The 18,546-nt window shown below is 41.6% G+C and overlaps 1 protein-coding gene across 1 annotated transcript; it reads right to left on the bottom strand.

Moving 5' to 3' along the window:
* Positions 1-18,546, bottom strand: TMEM233 (transmembrane protein 233; the record flags this gene model as incomplete). The annotated part of the gene is made up of 3 exons (XM_082491718.1): positions 1-1,835; positions 10,191-10,325; positions 18,358-18,546. 3 exons carry the CDS (start codon positions 18,544-18,546, stop codon positions 1,824-1,826), a joined length of 336 nt encoding a protein of 111 aa, XP_082347844.1. The 3' UTR covers positions 1-1,823.

Raw genomic sequence — 18,546 nt, 5'->3', positions numbered from 1 at the left:
AAAAGTAATTTTATTCCATTTCTCAATGACAGTTCTATCATATTTGATAATAAGGCAAGCTGCTAGAAGTCCCACAAGACAATATCAGACCATTGAAATAGTATTCAAAAACCAAAGAGGAGTTCACAGAACAGCCAATTCTTGGAATCATCAAAACCAGTGGCAAGATTCCCACATGGACAAATTCGATCAGTGTAAATGCCGAAGAAATCAACTGATTTCACCAGTGTTCATGAAGTTTTATACTAGAGTAATTAAGGACAGGCGATGCATCACTGACTTCAATGAAAAATAGAATTTGGCAGAAAGAAAAGCCAAAAAGCACATTAAAAGTATAATATCAAGGCACAGAAAATACATGCTACTTCCAGGCATAAACTTTAACAGGTAAAGGTTTCTGGGAAATAATTTTTTTTTTTTAATAGGTAGTTCTACTCCTGCCAGGCATGATTCTTCTCTCACTTGCACCTGCAAAACTCCCATGCATTTCTGGGTAGTCGGTCCAGATTTACTTTAGTGGAAGGAGAGGAAGTGTAAGTTGGCATAGCTTGCTTGAAGATGTAGTAACAATTAAGCAAATGGGGCAACAACCGCTGAAGATGTAGCCATCTGTCTTAATGCTCACCAGAGCTTACTGCTTTTAACAGGGTATATTTGTGCAACAAAACAAATATACACTTTCAAATAGTTTTCAGCTAATAAAAGCAGCTGTTCCATGCTAAATTTTTATAAAGTATTAAGAAACTGCAGTAATTTAGAGGCCATCAATTCTGTAACCTAAAGCTGTTCACTGAGTAATATCTTAGGATCAACAAGAGTGTATGTAACTATGTAAGGATACAAAAGTCTGTCCATCTCTAACTGCGTTGATATATAGACTATTCATAGCAAGATGAGAGGATGAACTAAGCAAAGAGAGACATGAACAAAGCAGAACACAATGAAACTAATATGACTTCCTCGAGGAACAATAACAAAGGATGAAGAAGAACATCTATTTAAAACGATCTTTTGTCAGATAAAAAATAGGAACTTTTTACATATGTGAAGTTTAAAGAGGAAAATATGATAAGTGCAACTTTAATGCAGGACTGGAGCTAAGTCAAGGGAGTTTGACAATGAAAGACAACAACAAAAAAAAATATTAAAAAAATATGGATGCTATGGAAGAGGAGTGTCTCTTAAAAATCAAATGATTGAAATCGGTCCCAGGTGGTTAAAAATCCAAGGTAAAGATCTAAAAGCTGAGGATGACAGAAGACAGCAGCCACTGAGTCAGAGTACCCCCAGGGCATTATAAAATCACATAGCAGGATAAAATCACAAACCCATGGTTACGATTGTGTTATGTCAAGACTATTTTAAAGTAATAAAAAATCCTTAATGGCCTTATCCAAAAGCCACTGGAGGCAACAGGAGTTCTTCTACTAGCTTCAGCAGGCTATGCATCAGATCTTACATTGTGCACTATAAACAGTCTAGATACCTTGGCTTTGCCTGGCTAGGGTCAGCCAGGGAACATCATGGATCCAGCATACATTCCATGTAAATGAGAAAGAAAAGGGAGTTGTTAGGGCAAGATCTCGTTATACATCAGGTTAAAAGAGAAAATGCTGCTTTATACTGAGATTCCTTATAAATAAATAATTTTTAAAACCTGGTCACGCCATGCTGATTAACTAACTGGACTATCAGTTCATCCACCAGCAACATGCCTCTGCTGACTTGTAGTGTCAAATCTAACAGTCTGGAATGAAGGTTTCCTTCTCTTCTTCCCCTCCTGAGATTTACATGATGATATCTTCCAAGTACAGTCCTGGTCTTCAGATAGCATGCTGCAAAGACACAGAAATACGTATTTTTAAAGGAGGAAATGACAGAGTTTGCCTTGTGAGTTTAAATTATTAATTCTACAGATCTAATGGATACATTATGCCACATTAGTGGCACTTGTTCTCTTAACAAACATCCCTCTAGATTAGTGGTTCAATACAGTTTTGAATCAAAGAGCTGAGCTTCTAATGGCACTGGTCATCTGTCAATCTGAACTGCATTTTTAGACTGGCTTACCTGAATCAATGCAAGTTAGGATCTTTCATTTCCAGGAAATGGGCTCTTATTTGACAAAGTTTCATGAGGTCAACAGCATGTCTGCTTCCTTGAAGTGGTACGTAAAACAGTCAGGCAAGAAAAGTACTTGCAGCAGTAGACAACTTGGTAAATACAACAGCAATACACAACAGATCTTTTAAAAGGACTGAGTAACCTCTCTTGTGCATCTGCATTAGGAGAGGAAAGATCTGAGAAGTTCCCTCAAATTCTTGTGTTGGGGGTAGGTCTCAGACATTACCTGTGGATGTACTGACTTGTCCCTAGATGCTGGGCTCTCTACTGGAGTCCAAAATATCCTCTCCATCAAGCAGCTACCTTTTAGTAGCTCCTTAAAGAGAAATCTAGGACACGAGACACTAAACAGTAAATATATCCTGCAGACAGCATTAGCTCCTTTGTTGATTGTCTCTTGGATGCTACTCAGGTCTCCAATGGGCAGCAAATGGGAAGCAAATCCCACAGCAGATTCTCTGGATCTATCCATTACCTTCATGCACAGATGAAACAACTGAACCAGAACTTTTAATGTTGTTTGCTAAGGAAAATAGGCTGATGTAATCACATTACCTCTGTGCACCTTCATGTGTCTGCCCACTACTGAGCCTCTGAGCTGACTGAACACGTTTGATAGACAGGTAGAGGACTTTAAGCTCTTGCATTTTACAAATCAAGTAAAAAGAGGCAAGGTATCAAGGAGAGAATCAGTTAGCGCTCTCACTGATAGAAAAGCAGTGGTATGAGCTCACTGGCTAGGTGGGCGTCAAGAATTAATGTGTTTAAAAGACAATAGGAATGCCTTGACTTTAGACTTTCTGCTCTATCAGTTATTGGCAGGTCAATCCCTGCTGTGAAAGGCGGGTAGTCTTCCTTGACTCCCCCCCCCCCCCCTCCCCCCCCATGGTGAGGTACAGAGAACAGGATTTCAATGTAAACATCTAGAGGCTTGCTGTGTAATTTCTGTCATCTTACTGGCCCCCAGTTTATTTTGTCTCCGAAAAAGAGACAGTCACTCAGTAAAATAGTTGCAAAGGCTTTTGAGAGCCTCAGGAAGGGGACAGAAGAGATATTAAAAATAATCTTGCATGCCTTTTCCCCCTGAAGAACTATTTCTAAGTTAGTAAGAAAAATGTATGTATACATCTGTCCCTGGTGCACAGTCTAAATCCTACTCCTTTTCTTTCTATCAGTAATTATCAATGTTGCATTACTGCACATATGCTTGATTTAGGAAACTACTGATTATGAAACAGTACAAGCTAGTACTTTCTGCACAGCCTGGCTGTGTCTCTGTCTTCCTTCAAAGCCATGCTGACAGGTGGTATTTCTGTGGCTTCCTTGGGCTGAAGTTCTAGATCAAGTGAGATTAAAGAAGGGGCCAGAAGTTCATGCTCCTCTATGAAAGCATTAAAATATCATAATGTTTTGCATGAAATTCCAGAGTCACGCACACATAATTTATTACAAGAAGATAATTCTACCCTGCCTGCGGCCCTGGGGTTCAAGATAAACAAAGACAATAAACTTCTGATGTGAAATAAAACAGTCTTGGACACTGGTCCATTGGCAGGAGTTGCTTGCATTCCTTTCCTTCAGTACTTTGGCTACCCTTCCTCATATCAAAACTGTCACTATCTCAGTCAGAGCTCTACAGAAAAGTTTGTGTCTTTACTTCACTCTAACACCTCTTACTAGTTCTCCACATTTCTACTTGACTCATTGGAGACCTTATTATGGTGTACAAGTATCTAAAGGGTGGGTTGAAGGAGGATGGAGCCAGGCTCTTTTCAATGGTTCCCAGTGACAGGACGAGGGGTAATGGGCACAAGTTAGAACACAGGAAGTTCCGTTCAAATACACGGAAACGCTTCTTTACGTGGTGAGGGTGACAGAGCACTGGAACAGGCTGCCCAGGGAGGTTGTGGAGTCCTCTTCTCTGGAGATTTTCAAGACCCGCCTGGATGCAGTCCTGAGTAATGTGCTCTAGGCAATCCTGCTTTAGCAGGGAAGTTGGACTAGATGATATCTAGAGGTCCCTTCCAACTCTGAAGATTCCGTGATTGCTACTTGCCTAGACTGCAGAAAACCACTAAAGAGGTGCATAAAAGACACATGCTTTATATGATATACTTTGTGGCTCAATTGGGAAGCAAATTTCACATTCTGCCCTGAGCAGCATTGTCAAGTGTCACTCAGATACTAGAGATAGTCTAAAAGTATGTGTTGTAAGAAGCTGCGTATTGTTTCAGACTACAAACAGGCTATGCAGAAAACCCAGCAATGGAGTAAGAATGCGTGATTCCCATAGTAGCATGGAGTAGAATATGACATGTTGAGATCCAGTAAAGAAAAGGGTTTGGGATACCTAGGGTATCCTTCACTTAATTAAAGAGGCTCCAGCCGAGGATTATGTTTCCCTAAATCCTGCCGGTGGGACTCAAATGAAATCCAAAGACAGCAAACATCTTGTGGTATCAAAAAGCAAAACAAAACAGAATTTGGAATCTGCTCCAAAAATTTGGAGACCGCTCTGAAAACACAGATCATAAACTACTGGAGAGCACTCACTCACTGACAAAATTATTAGCTTTTGCTGATCAGAATAATTAGGAAGAGACAGGAAGGCTGACTCCAAATCCATTCAAGTCAGTGGAAAGGCGACTAACAGGCTTCATAAAGCAGCATAAGAATAGTGGTACAGGGTTGGAGCAAACAGCCATCTTTGCAGCATCCCATCTGACAGTGACACGCTACAAGTGCCTAAAGGGAATGTATAAGAAAAGGCTACATCCAGGGTGGTATTTCTCCCTTTATTGCCTTCCAGCTCTGGCAAGCTGCAGCTTGGAAACTTTGTGAGCCCAAGATTATATCTACATCTTTGCATTTAAGCTTTTTTTTTTTTTTTTTTTGTAACTTCACTCTTTGCTGTTTCAAATTGTTTGTATTTTTTGCATCCACAGCAACCAGAAGTCCCAGAGCTGCACTGAATGTCACATAGAAAAGTACCTCCTTCTTGTTTAAAGCTGCCTTCCTCTGATACCCCTTCATCTCATCCATAAGAGACAACAAATAATCACTTTTTATTTCACTGCCTTTAATTACTGTTTCATAAGTCTTTCCTTCCCAAGCCAAAGAGATTGTGTCTATTTTGTCTTTCCACATATAAAGGTTTTTTCGTACCTTGCAGCCCTTCTCTTTGTTGCGTGTGTGTATACCGCATCTTTCTTAAGACAAGGACATCAGAACTAGAGGCAGGATTCAGGATGTGGTTCACAACTGAGTGTCACCTGTCATGAGGTATCTTGCCATTTACTCTCCAACCAGGCATATTACAGCAGATTAAGGCCTCGTGCAGGTTATGGCACGCAGCTCCGCACTGTTTCAGTTCATAGTGATGTCTCCTTATGGAAGACAAATACGTCCCTTTTCTCACTGCAGTTCTTGATGGACAACATGCCTACAGGCCCATATGCAAGGCTAGACTGGGTGGTGACACAGATACTGGTTTAAGTTACATCTGAGCAAGCAATGGAAGTGTAATTCAGCATTCAGGACTGGCAAGGTAGGAGTGCAGGAGAAGCTGACAGGGGAGGAGTTACAGAATGTAGTACGTTACTACACATTGTTAATAAGTTACAGAATGGAGTACGAATAAATTTGGCCGAGTGTGAAATGGGGGTTAGCCCTTATTCAGCACACACCAAAGCTTAACACTCAGTGACTCCTCAGCATAACAAGGAACACACCAGTTTACATTGATCAAGACAGACAAGTTTTATTACTGGGCTGTTAACTACAGCAATGTAAGTGACAGCTTCCCTTTGTCTACATTCAGGGTCATGACTGCAGAATGTAGATGGTTCCTGAGTGCTGGGTGGGCCCTGTTCCAGGCTATATATATCCATATGTATCACTATATATCTTAATGTATGTTTGCTAAAGATAACATGCCAGTGTTAAAGACAAATGAGGCCCTCCAAGGCAGCAGAAGCTCTGAGCTGGCTTAGCACTGAGTAAGTCTTCAAAATGAAAATTCAAGGCTGTTTCTTCCATGCAGGCATAGGTGTCACCTGCTGCTATTCCTGTGCTACTGTTGCTCTGCAACTGAATAAACTAAAGAAGGCATGCAAGGAAGCTCAAGGCTCAGAGCCCCCTTTTTCAGAAAAAAGTGAAAGGGTCATCTTCTTCCCAGATCTACCGGTATTATTGAGGATATAATGTCACTGTTAGTTCAAAGCAGGAATTTCTTGCACTTCCTCTGTCTGCAGCTTCTACCATTTCTACCCTCAGTACCCCTGACTACATGCTTTCCTCCTGGCTGGGGCATGTGGAATACCATGGGAGCCCTGCTCAGCTCTGTTTAAAGCACAGGAGTTAATTCCTTTCCTGAGCAAGATGGAACATAGTACGTTTGGGTACTGAAAAGCCAGAAGAGGAGATGGGGGAACAATTCAATAACTTTGGTTGGAATTTTGAATAGAGCATGTGGGTTTTGATACTCAGAGGCTAATGAAATTCAGCAAGTTAGTCACTGACCTCATTGAACTGGTCTTCTAGAAATACCATTCATAGAGATGAACTACTTTCCAGTGAATGCTGAAGGAATCTAGGTCCAGAGATTGAGAAGCATTTGAGTGTTCAATTCACAGTGGTTTCAATAAGAGAGACTCAAGAACAGCAAAGAAGCTTTTTAGTAATTAAGTTGTGAGTTTGCACAGAAGGAGATCCAGAAACTCTGTTGAAGACAGCAAGGGACTGCTTGGCACTGTGCAACAGTGGTGATGATAAGCCACAGGGCACCACTCCCAAAACTGCTGAAGCAACTGCCTGTCATATTGGATACTTTGACCCAGATGGAGCTTCGGAAGGAGGATGCAGCTGTCCAGGTTGCAGCTGCAGGAGTGCCTGCTGCCTGTCTTGGAGATGGGACATTAGTGGCCTTTCTGGCGGGAGCGGTACTCTGACTGAAGCACTTAGTCTCCAGGGAAAAGAGCTTCAGAAGGTCAGCAGACTGCAGACCATCAGGGTGTACAAACAGGAGACCAAGAAGATCTTCACAGAAACTATGAAGAGGGGAGTGCCTGAGCTCCACAAAGCAAAGGATGAAAAACTAAAGACTACACTTGAACAAGAACTGAACGGAGACTTCCATGATGAGGAATTCCTGAAGTTTGTGACTTCCGGCAGAAGGAAGGTTCCTTCTTGGCCTGCAGATCTGCCTTTCCAGGACATGTGTAGCCAGCCCCCTGGGAGAAGGTGAGGAGTTGTTTTGAGGGAGACTTCAGAGCCATCTGAGCCCGAACCAAGTTTCTGTACCAAGAGGACAAGTTGTGTAACAATTGACAGAGATTCCCTCCTGCCAACCTGACTTGGATGTCTCAGGTTTGTTGCCTTCCAGAAGCGCAGACCTGGAACATTGTGGAAGAACTCCTGAGGCTCATCCAGTCCTCAAACTCATTACAGCTGGCATCTTTGATACTGTCAGCAGAACCATGGATAAATCAGAATGAGCTAGTGAAATTTATCAAAGGATTTATGAATACTCAAGTAACACCCTCTGTGAGAAGCTCTAGCATTCATGGGAGAACAGATAAAGTAGTAACACAGATTAGAAATGGGATCATAGGATGGTAAACAACAAGCTCTAGGGATAGATATATCAAGAATATGGAAGGAGAATACAAGGGGGTATTCCCAATGGTAATTTGCAATGAGTCTTGTTATGCTTTGAAGACCAAAAGAAGTCATGAGGAATGTCAGCAGGAACAACCGGGTAATATGGTAGTTGATGAATTTCATGTGGATAATACACACAGTAATGAATCCTGGAAGGGTCAACCTTTTCAGACATAATGATGAAGTAAAAATGCATGTGTAGGTCACAGAAACAAAATCTGTTCCTAATAGTAATCACATAAATCAGTTACAGAGCTGACCATCATATTGTTAAGTCCATTTTGTACTGTCTTACTAATATTGAACCATATATATTAAAGTTAGCATAGAAGTAATTTACACTCATTTCACATTAGCAGAGTGCAAAGTGGTTGTTAGTCAATACTCATCACCAAGGTAAAAATGGATGCGAGATAACTGCATGGAGCATGCAAGGCCATCTGCAGCAGTGGTACGTGAAACTCAAGGACAATTTAGTATAAAATATAAGTGTCCAAGAGTAAGGCAACAAAGGACACTCAGGCAAGCATGGAGGGTGGAAAGGCCAGTTGGGTGCTCCTGTTCACTCATTTTCACATCAGAATAAAGATGATTGTTGCTCCCATCAAATACTTTCTTAGAAGCAAGGGCTCTTTGGAGGGTGACACGTAAGAGAGGGAGGTGGGGGGTAGTAAAGAGACTGGAAAGCCAGAGAGTAATCCAGTAAACCTTGAGTCCTCACAAAACTCAAGGTACCATTTGGCCAAGAGCCCTCTATGGAAGCTATTCACGGAATATAGAAATTAACAGTATGATCAGGGTTCCCAGGCACTTGGCAATGCTTCCATCTAACAGATTTTTCTCTTAAAAAAACCCCAAACAATCCAAACCAATTTAAAAAATCTCAAAAGACAAAACTTAAGACTTTGTGGTTTTTTCTTATTATCCTGATTTACTGCTGCTTACTTCCTTGAGGGTAAGAGAGAGGTTCTTGCAAATACTAGCTAGATGTAAAGTGCTAACTACCACTAGTATCTGACAGGGGGCACAAAGAAGCATTCACACATTCAGCACACAGGGTCCTTACTGTAGCGAAAGTGAAACGTTGACTACGACCAAATGTAAGTAGCGTGCCCTGGTTAATGTGAATGCTTCAGGTCAGTGTTGTCTGTTACTCCTCATGCTGCCCTTCTCTCCTCCTACTTAAAAAAAAAAAAAAAAAAATGAGCTGCTATCCTTGACTGAGAAATGATGACTAAGGTAGTAGAAGCAACAGAGGAACTTACTGCTGCTGTCAATTACAAAACTTGGCACACCCAGCCTGAAGTGACTTGGTTTCAAATCTGTGAAGGCTGAACAAACTGAACACAAGCTGAACCAAAGAGATTCATGCTTGCAAAATGCATGGGGAATTAATGAATATACAGTCAGCTTCTAATTCTGTGGTACCATCCACTAATATCCACTAATATCCAGAAATGGACCCCACCTCCACTAACTTCCCTGCAGTTCAATACAGTGTACTTCAAGTTTGTGTCCGAAAATGTTGTACATGTTTAACTCCATTCCACTCCCCAGAGACGTCTGCATTTCAGTGGTATGGTGATCTCTGTTTACAGTTCATACATAAGTTTATACAGCGCAATGAAAGGCTCTCCAATGAAAAGAGCCAATAATAAATTGCTTTAAATTGGTTATTTTAATGGTAAGTGCACATTGCTATGGAGAAAACAACATATTGTTGCACAACCTTAAGAAAGGATATCCATAACCTAATTACTTTTGTCCTCTTTTCCAAATAAGGTTCTAATCCATCTGGATAACCACTGTGTATACAGAGATTCATTTATCGAGCTTCTTCACTATCGTTCCAGGCATACGAAGGCAGATCAATTACACTGCACTGAGAGTGAACAACCTTCTCCCACAGCAAGCCAAATCAAAATTACATTTGTGGTCACTTTTGATACAGTTATGGTCACCTTTATGTCAAACAGTCAAACAGTAATTGACTGTCATTTTCTCCTTGCAAAGTTAAAACATATGTTGGACAGATTATGAGACTGAAATTTAGCACCCGGGGACTCTATTACCTGAAATCTAAGGACCTCTATGCACTTGGTCTTGCAGATGGTGAAACTAACGGGCAGAAAAAACCAAAAAGCAACTGGTCAAAATTGGAAAAATCTATGGTACCTTCAAGAGTTTCTAGAAAATCCACTGCTGCTAAGGCATAGTTGGTCGCCTTTAACCACAGACAATAGAATTTTCTAAATTGCAAAATAAGTAAAAATTGCTCTTTTGGAAAACATGCACACATCCCTGCATTTTAACATTAGTAGATACTTCTGACAATCTTTAGTTTCATATGCTAAATGTGCATAGAGAAGAACTGCTTGCATTGGAACTAGTAGCATTTTGCTTACCGTTGTGAAATGAACTACGCAATAGATTCCAATGATGACAAGGCCAATGATAATCGATGCAACAGCAACCCAGAGTGCATTGCGACCCAGTCTTTTTGACCCTTCTATATCTCCTTGATTATAGCTGTTTAACGCCTGTAGAAGAGAAACAGAGTGTTTGTGACTTTTTTTAAAACCGAAATCTGTACACAAACCAATGCAACTGCTTTGAACTAAAGAGTAAGTTCTATGCACCTTGGTGCTGTAGAAAAGACTTTAGAAAACGGTGTTTGCCTTGTAAAAATAAACATCCACTGCCAACAGTCCAAGGTAAGTAGTGAGTGCAGTTTTCTGTTCCACTCGTTTTCAGTATATTTCATTGCAACTCCAGCTCTTTTATTTTCAGTGGTGAGGCTATACTCATATGATGAGTTTTCTTGTACACACCAGCATAAAAGCTGTCAAATCCACTCCAATCCACCCACTTGCATAGATCAGTGGCTTTTATCTCTGGAAATATTTTTGTAGTATATGTGAAGTGTTAGTTAGCCACTTCACTAGCAGCGAAATAAACTCTTATGCTTTATATGACCATAAGCATAAAAAAGAGCATAACTGGGCTGCATTTTTACACAAAGCCTCAGGAAAACTTCTTAAAAAAAAAAAGCTTACTAATGTCCTATATTTCCAATGTTTTACTTTTCAAAAAAAAGTTTGAAGAATTGATAGGTAGTTTGCTGGTGGTTGAAAAAAAAAAACCAACCCAAAACAAAGACATACAAGTCATCTGAACAAAACATCTGAGTGCCATCTTCACAGGCTAGAAATTCTGTCCCTTTGCATTTTTGGAACACACTGATAATTATTATCATACACATCCTGAGGTATGCATCAGACATGGATATTATCCCAACAGACTTGAGTTTATCTCTATCCACCCATGATTTAGTAGATGCTTTATATTAATTACATACAGAGGTGTGATAGGACCATTGATCTTCTAGTCTTTTGTGAGACAGACTGTAGGGTTTTCTGACTTAATTTTTGTTTTAACCATACTATATATTTTAAAAGAAAGGATTCAATGAAGGACACTGAAGTATTCTAGTACATGAGCCTAACACAGTTTGTAGTAGCGTTTTTGCAAGAATAAGATGCTATTAAAGAATTTTAAAAGAGTATTATTGCTAAAAATTATTTTGTAATATCAGGAGAGTTTGAGTTCATACACCACGACATTGAGTCCAGATTTCTTTATCAGATTGCACTACTGAACTATCTCAGCATACTTCCTCAGAAAATCAGGTCAGTCATAACCTGTTCGTTAGTATCTCGTAAGTATTCAGCAAGTTTGCTGATGACACCAAGCTGTGTGGTGTGGTCGACACACTGGAGAGTAGGGATGCCAGAGGGACCTAGACAGGCACAAGAGGTGGGCCTGTGCAAACCTCATGAAATTCAACAAGGCCACGTGCAAGGTCCTGCACATGGGTCAGGGCAATCCCAAGCACAAATACAGGCTGGGTGGAGAATGGATTGAGAGTAGCCCTGAGGAGAAGGACTTAGGGGTGTTGGTTGATGAGAAGCTCAACATAAGCCAGAAATGTGCACTCACAGCCCTGAAAGCCAACTGCATCCTGGGCTGCATCAAAAGAAGCGTGGCCAGCAGGTTGAGGGAGGGGATTCTGCCCCTCTTCTCTGTTCTAGTGGGACCCCACCTGGAGTACTGCATCCAGCTCTGGGGCCCCCAACATAAGAAGGACATGGACCTGTTGTAGCAAATCCAGAAGAGGGACACAAAGATGATCAGAGGGCTGGAGCAGCTCTGCTATGAAGACAGGCTGAGAGAGTTGGGGTTGTTCGGCCTGGAGAAGAGCAGGCTCTGGGGAGACCTTATAGCAGCCTTTCAGTACTTGAAGGCCTACAGCAAGGATGGGGAGGGACTCTTATCAGGGAATGTAGTTATAGGACAAGGGATACCCGTTTTAAACAAAGAAGGTAGATATAGATTAGATATTAGGAAGAAATTCTTTACTCAGAGTGATGAGACACTGCCACAGGTTGCCCAGAGAAGCTGTGGATGCCCCATCCCTGGAGGTGTTCAAGGCCAGGTTGGACGGGGCTTTGAGCAACCTGGTCTAGTGGGAGGTGTCCCTGCCCACAGCAGTGAGGTTGGAACTAGACAATCTTTAAGGTCCCTTCCAGCCCAAACCATTCTATGATTCTATTCCAGGAAATATCCCAGAAATGGGAGGTGTGGGGAGAGAAATATGGGGACCTGATCAAATGAACTGTTCTGTGGACTAAATAATTCGGGTTGTCTTTAGAAAACAACTGCATGAGGTAACACCAAGTGTTGTTATGAAAAGTGATTTAATTATGAATCACTTTTTGTAGCAAAGACAGAACAACAGCTAATTCAACACAGTAAAGATCTGAGACTGTGGTAAGCAGGAAAGGAATGAACTTCAGAGGATACCAAGCATTGTTGTAGAGCCTTTTTTCCCAAGCAGAAAAATAATTAGGGACATTATCTGTGTATGTTCTGTCGATTAGCGAGCACACAGAAGGTAATGGGCTAGATGCATCCTTGGTGTTAGCGCTGCAGTAAGATCACTTGTGCCAAGACAGTCCCAAAGCAGCGAAGTTTATATTCCTAGAATTGCATCTCAAGGATAAGTGCAGGTACTTATTCTCTGGTGTCTAAGAAAGGCTGAGCTGCTGATGCACTCTTGCCCTTAAAGAGAGCACCGATACATTTCTTCTCTTCCTGGAAGCCTACATGCCTAAACATTTCTCTATTTTATTTCTCTAAAGAATATCACTAATACCTCTGCTCTGCTGTCAAATTTTGTTGAGGTTGGCTAGCGGACTTGGAGGATATAGTGGGAAAAGATGGAAGAGATGGAAATGAGACAGACACAAACACATAGTAAAATAGGACGATGTCACCTCTGTCACCAGTGTGGCCTCCTGTTACAAAGGGTGGCTAGCACAGCTTCTCTCACCTAAGTTACTCCATTGTTTTCAGGAGTCCTGTCTCCAGAAGACGACGACCTTTCTTAGGTTTTCTCAAAATACATTTAGGAAGGTCAATAAAAGGAGTATCAGAAAAAACATGGCTTAGCTTGGTCTTAAGCAGGCTGACTTCTCCTCCTGCCTCTGTGAACTATGAATGTGACTCTGGCTACAGGGAGAAACACAGAGAAACATGGAGAAGCATCACTGACACCCCAGCCCTGACTTTGTTCTCCCCACCATCAGACTTGCTTTGCATGACATCTAAAGAGTGGCCCTGCAAACACTCTAAACTCAGTTCCCCATAAATGTGGTCTCAAGACTGAGACAGAGTTGTAAGCAAGACATGGCAGCACCAGCTTGCAGTTCTGTGCAATTTTACTAATGTATTTAGGAAGTCTGGAGAATGTCCATGTGATTTCTGCAGGTACCGCATAAATAATTCACCCTGTGCACTTTAATAAATAATGTCATTTTAATACAAATCCATGATGAAAAGGAGCAAAACAGCATTAATGATAAAGAGGAGGATTTAGGAGAGACAGGAAGGAGACAAAAGTTTCTTTATTAAGATGTTTAAATTAAATGGCATAACTTAGACAAGAAAAAATAAGAGGTTTGGGGAAGCGGTTGGGGTCTGATGCAAAGCTCTGAAATTCATTTAGTTCTGTCTGCTTCAAAGGGCCCTTGGATCAAGCTTCCAGTTTTTAATGTTAGACATAGACAACATTAACTTAAGCCTTAAATGTTACACCTGTTTATTTCCAAGGACTAGGCAATATATACAGAATACAGCATCTGTGTGTGACATTCGGTCTGTCCAACTTTTAAAACAAATTTCAGCCATTTTCAACCTAATACCATATGATTTCTCAAGTTTCTGCTACCTCACTCACTATGAAGTCATAAACTAAATTAAAGCCATGGTTCCGCAGCTGCTTATTTACTTGAGCAATCTCAGTGACTTCACCAGGTTCACACACATCTATTTATAAAAGATATTCTCAGTTCAACAATGAAGCAACTTAACCTCATATGAACAGAAATCTGCTGAATTAGCTACAAACTATTAATCCCTTTTAATATGCATCTTGTCTTTCACATTCCCAGAGCAAAAGCAGAAAGAATACTGAATTACTTCAGAAATCTTAGAATGATTCCATAGAAATCCTCCTCTACATCTCTTAAAAATCTGGGCAGACAAGACTAAAGTTCTCTGATCGACATTTTCTACACTTTGCACGAGCCAGGTTATAACAAACCTTATTTGGCTGTGCCTGGAAAGGAGACATACTCTAGTTCAGACCAAAGGTAGAATGAGACATGCTGGCTCAGTTTGACTCCTCACTGTGAACAACTTACAGGAAAGGAGGAAGAAGAGGGGGGACTTGGGGAGCAGTTCAGAACCAGGCTTGATCTCCGTTTTTTGGCAAATGAAGCAGGACACAATGAAAAGGGAGTTTGCTCAGCAGGCTGCACAGAAGCATGCAAACAAATACTGGACTTTTGTGTCTCTACGGACAGGTTGAAAGTGTTGTTGCAGAGGGAAAGCTTACCATTTTGCGAAGATAAGGGCCATGCAAAAATGCTTAAGAACAGCTGCTGAGCCTTGTTTAATATTCCTGAAGTAGGTACAGGCTGTCCCATGTGGTATTGGATGTCCAAGTACCTATAAGCTACTTAAAAAAAGAGCTGTATAAATAATAAACTTTCCAAATAAACTTTCCAGCTAGAGAAAAGTACAGCTGTACAGGAACAGTGGTCACTATGCCAGTCACTGTCCTGACCAAAGCCAACATGCTGCACATGGTTCATTAGGATCCCAATTAGAAGAGGTAACCCCTCAGAAAGTAAGTTCCACCTTTTGCTGTCCTATGACTTCTGCCACCATCTTGCTCGTTGTCTCTACTTAGGGAAACTAATATACAGACAAGGCATCTGAATCCAACGGTAACAAATGCAGTCAAGGAACTTGTTACTCTCAGAGGCAGATGAGCCAAGATTGTCACAGCTTGACCACACATGTTGTTTGAAACATGCAAATGATTAATCAGAAATGTGTCAACATAAAGAGGGAGTTAGGAGCAAACAATCAGGGAGAAATAGCTTTTGAGAGACTGTTTTGAAATTGTTACAAATGTAAGGCCCTATGGAATTAGATGAGTAGTCTGACATACAGATCATAGAACACCTGAAGGTGCTGTACTGAGAAAGGCTAAAGTTTGTTCAACTACCAGATCTCAGTGCTAGTATTAGAAATATCTGATTCATTTTCCAGAGTTGTCCCACAGCCTCCCTCTAGCTCTGATTCCATCAGTCAGATACAGCCAGTCCACCTGAGCCAGTTCTCAGATACAACTGCCAGTTCACTGCCAGCTAAGCGCTCTCTGGGTTCACAATAGGGGGAAAAGACACAACTGCAGATATGGAGCCAAAGATCTCAGTGACACACTGCCTAGTCACAGCCTCGCACCAGAGAAATCTTTTGTCACATAAGCCTCCTGACTTGGTACCCGCACCCCACACTCCTGCCCTGATGCCTGTAGTCTCACCTACGTGAGAAAGAATAAGGAAAGTGAGTGAAGCCAGCTAATCATACAGCAACACAATATAGCTGCTGGAAGCAACAGGAAGCAGGAGAACTGACAGGACCTGGCTGGAACTGCAGAAGAGTACTGAGGAGAACAGTAATCCTACAGCCAGGAGTCCTGGCCAGGACCCTGTGGAAAACAGATCTCCATCTGCTAAATCTGCCAAGCAACCCTCACACCTGCAAGTGACCAGCAACTAGTTTGAGGGGGCTGCTCTTGTAATGCCAGTATATCAACATTAAGTGTCCACTCTACTAGGTTTCTCTTAACACTATCATGAGAAACAGATTTCTTTCATAAAGGAGGTAAGGAACATGAAAAGGTTATTATCACAATAGGTAGAACTTGGGAGAGGTTGATTCTAAAAATATAGTGAAGGAGGTAAAATCTGAAATGGTAAGGTTTGTGCCCCCAAAGGTGAGAAAGAAGTGAGGAAACCAGTGCTGAAGTTGTAAATGGGGCAGCAGAAGAGGCTGAAGACAGATCTGTCATTTAATTCGGGGGTGTGTTAGAGCCCAGACTGTACTTTTAGAGTGAAAACATCGTCTGAATTGAGAGCACCTAAGGAGGGCATGACACAGGCAAACAGGGTGCTGAACCATGCCCCTCTAGAAGCCAACAGGACTTTTCCTTCCAGGCCCATTCTAAGAAGTAGAAATTTATAAAGAACTCCAGTTTTACGAGTCTTTATCTCTTCTGACACAAGGTCTCAGGCAAGCTCTGTGCACTATGAAGGTACTTTCTGTAAGAAAAGAAAATAACCCACTCTTGCATCTCAGTATTAACCCTTGGCAACTCTAGGAAAACAAGCTGAGAAAGAGAGAATGTAGACCCCAGCAGAAGTGGAAATAAAACCAGTATAGGTTAAAACACAGAACTTGGAGTTGAGGATAACAGAGCAGTTACAGGTTGCAGCTCTAAAAGGCACAGGAATCCAGCTGTTGCAAAGAAGATGAACGTCATCTTCATCAAAAAGAAGAGGTTTTCAGTAAGAATGATGTTGAAACAGAAGGCATTCACACACACTACAGATTATTGGTTTGGCTTTTGTTTCCTCCCTTTAAGGGAGTGGGCAGCTGAGACCTGCACAGACTGTTTAGCATTCAGGAAGTGCTCTTCCCACCCTGGTTTCTACATATTCCCTGGTGACAGTTACTTAAGCCTGACTCCAAAAGCCTTCATGAACTTCAACTAGGACGTGGGTGGAGATTTCTCCATATGGGGTGCAAAAATCTTTAGAGGCCAAATTCTGTCCTTGACAGTTAACTGTGCAGCCCTAGTGCTTTGATGAAGGTACTGTCACAGTGAACAGATGCTCACAGCCCCAGACCATCAGCTCTCATTACTTTATACAGCAACCTAAGTGTCCACAGACAGAAAGGATGCTAGGTACCAAATCTTCTCAAATCATGGAAAAGAGCACATTTTATAGTTAAGTTAACAACAACAAAAAAACCACATGGCGGGCGGGGGGGGGGGGGATAAACAGCTAATACTTATTTGGACAAAAAAGGTTGTGAAGACGGCTTTGGAATAGTTCCCTTTAAGTAATTATCATGCTTAAGCACATATCCCAATATGATCGGAAGTCACACCTAAAATCTTACAGTTTTAAAAGAGTGTGCTTTAGTACATTTCAGATATAGGTAATTATTCTTATACTTAATTGCAAAAAGAAACAACTTTATTTTTACCTTTTCAGCCTGGCTATCAGAGAAAAGGTTGAAAATACACAACATGTTTTAAACCCTTTTCAGGTCCTAAACAACAGAAATACATTGCAGTATTACTGATTACACTGATTGTGTATCCTATTAGAAAACTCTGGATCTGACTTTGCAACTTTAAACTCAAAGAAGATTCTGTTCTAACAAGCCCTTTGAAATTAATGAGATTGCTGGATTATTAAGGACTGTGCAAACCAATTATGGCTTGTAGGAAGAAGGCTGTTGTCTCAGTGTACTCAATACTCAATTTTATAAGGGTTTTTACCAACAACCTACAATCTTTATTGTTGCATGTATTACTGTAGCAAGTAGTTAGTATCAGGCTAAAGTACCTGTTTACTGGAAAAAAAGGCACTTCTATCATATTTGATTAACTGAAATAGAAACCACATCTGTTCCTTTGCAAATCTAATTTCTGCTCCCCAGTTGCCACTTTCACACACAGATACTATGTCCAATTCAGTGTGCAAGTTACTTGATGTAACAAATCCCATTAATTGCGATAAACCTCCCTTATATAGCCTGATATTGCAAACTTGATTTGAACTGCCTTTCACTCCACATTTTATATCTGCTGCTAGGATAGCTAAGTGGACACCCTGACTGAGCTGCTGATGCTCTCAGGCTTGTTGCCTCACCTAAATTTGTCCACACGCGCCAGGGACAAGCAATTACAAAGGTGGCGGGATGCCCGTTATTCTGACGGGTCCTCCAGCCCCGTTTTGGTCCTGCAGGTCCCAGGTGGGAGCACCGCGGCTGGGGCTGAGCTGGTGCGGAGAGCCAGAGGTTGCCCCGCCAAACAGCCAGCCCCAAGCCGAAAGTCGCTTGGGGACCCGGCGAGGTGCTACTCACCATGACTGCAAAGACGAAGGCGACAATGTTGACAGGATAGGCGGGACAGAAGCAGGCGAGGATGCTGAGAAGCAGGTAGTTCTTGGGCCGCGGTTGCGGCGGCCCGTCGGGCAGCTCATCCTCGATGTTGGTCTCGGGGCTGTTCTCCAGAGCCCTCTTGATGTCGGTACCGGCGGGGAGCGCGGACAT

This window comes from Vanellus vanellus (genome assembly GCF_965231255.1).
Source record: "Vanellus vanellus genome assembly, chromosome: 16".
NCBI classification, from domain to species: Eukaryota; Metazoa; Chordata; class Aves; order Charadriiformes; family Charadriidae; genus Vanellus; species Vanellus vanellus.
This window is presented reverse-complemented; position numbering and strand designations above follow the sequence as displayed.